This window comes from Notothenia coriiceps, unplaced genomic scaffold (assembly GCF_000735185.1).
Source record: "Notothenia coriiceps isolate Sejong01 unplaced genomic scaffold, NC01 NC01_scaffold00004300, whole genome shotgun sequence".
Taxonomy (NCBI): Eukaryota; Metazoa; Chordata; class Actinopteri; order Perciformes; family Nototheniidae; genus Notothenia; species Notothenia coriiceps.
The window spans coordinates 121,187-122,987 of record NW_011337001.1 but is presented as its reverse complement, the minus strand read 5'-3'; the positions used below and the strand labels follow the sequence as shown (position 1 = coordinate 122,987).

Here is a 1,801-nt window from a genome sequence, read left to right as displayed (position 1 = left end):
GTGTGCCTTGGCAGTCTCTGCAACACAAGCATTTCCCACATTGGGATCAATAAAGTACTTCTTATCTTAAGTCACGCACACTTCCTAAAGCATTCCAGCATCGTACAGCTGTCACAAATCCCTGTTTGATCAACACCATATCTTCTCTTTTCAATACCTCCCGTCTACCTGATCCGACACACCTCGGCAGTCACTCCGTCTGAAAGCCAGAGTCCGGCGTAGAGCGGCTGAGTGAATTTAGTCTGGACTCTGTGGACGAGGGTCCTGGTTTCAGAGACGCTGTAGAAGGACAGGACTCCTGCGTCAGGATCCAGGTACACTCCCACTCTGGACGACCACATGCCCGGGATGCGAGTTCTAACGTTGTCATGCCTGAACGTGCAGGTGTTTTTGTAACAATCCAACGCCCAAGACTTGTCGTTGTACCCAAACATGCTTTCAGTGAAGCCCCTTTGTACGCGACAGCTACAACTCCACCTCCCAGTAACTAAGACCGTCCAGACTGTCTTTACTCAGGAGCTGCCAGCTATAAACAAACCTCTCCGGATGAAGAGGACACTTCTGTTCATAAACATAAAGTTACCATTTTGTCGTTCCCGGATATCTTCAGATGTGCGTTGGCCGTGTTTGGATCCAGAGTTACTTGGCATACATAGTGTAAGAAGTCAGCTCTGGTGAAGGGCTCTTCTTTAGTATTTGATGTTATAACCCCAGTGACTGTCATGGAGACCTTTGCGTATTCTTCCCCAACAATCGCACGTAAGTTCACCTTGGCCTCGGACAGAGCCATTGAAACTTTCTCGAAGTACCCCACGCGACGGGCTTTGACGGGGGGCGGCTCTGTGGATTCACTGAGACTTGCCAACGTTGGGTACTTGATCAGAAAGCCAGTGTGATCCTCTGTGTGTGAGAACTTCTTCAGCTCTTCGTCTTTCCTGTTCAGCTCGGCGACGTCCCGCTCCAGCTTCTCCCGAACCTTTATGTACCACCTGACTTCGGTTTCCCGTCGAGATGTAACCTTCTCCTTCACTTCTGCAACACTTTTCTCAATGATACGCATCAGGTCGTTGTAGGTGTTCTCGTTGTTTCTCAGAGCAGCTTCAGCGCATCGATTAATGGTGTCTTCCTCCTGTTGAAACCACTTTGCGTCTCTCTCTTTGTCCTGGATCGTCTTACGGATGTGTTGCTGAGTCGCCTGAAGCTCTCTCTGCCTCTCCACCCTTTCTGCTGCAGTCGAGACTTTATTGTGGCCTTTGTGAGTATCTTTCGAACAGAGATAGCAGATGCACTGCTGATCCGTACGGCAGAACAGCTTCATGACTTCTTGATGACGAGGGCAGATGTTCTCCTGGAGCTGTGCGGACGCTTCCACTAGCTTGTGTTTCTGTAAGGGGGCTACTTCAAAGTGTGGGCGGAGGTGTTCCACGCAATAAGAAACCATGCATTGCAGACAGGACTTGATAGCTTTCTCTTGACAGAAATCACACGCCACATGTTCAGTTTGATCCTCATCAAAATCAGGAGAAGGAGGAGGAGGAGGAATAGCTGGGGTTTCAATCTTCATCAGCTCCCCGACCACAAACGCCAACATGTTGTTTTTTACCACGGCAGGTCTTTGCATGAATTTCTGCCGGCACTGAGGACAGGTGTAGATCATTCTATCATCCTGAGCATCTAAGTGGTCCGTGATACACACCATGCAATAGTTGTGTCCACAGGAAAAAGTCACCGGGTCCTTCAGCAAATCCAGACAGATTGAGCAGCAGAAATTTGCTCGATCAAGATGGATCCCCTGTGCCAT

At 49.3% G+C, this 1,801-nt stretch overlaps 1 protein-coding gene across 1 annotated transcript; it reads right to left on the bottom strand.

Moving 5' to 3' along the window:
- Window positions 1-565: 565 nt before the first annotated feature.
- Window positions 566-1,801, bottom strand: LOC104942186 (tripartite motif-containing protein 16-like). The gene has a single exon (XM_010767384.1). It carries the CDS (start codon window positions 1,799-1,801, stop codon window positions 566-568), a length of 1,236 nt encoding a protein of 411 aa, XP_010765686.1.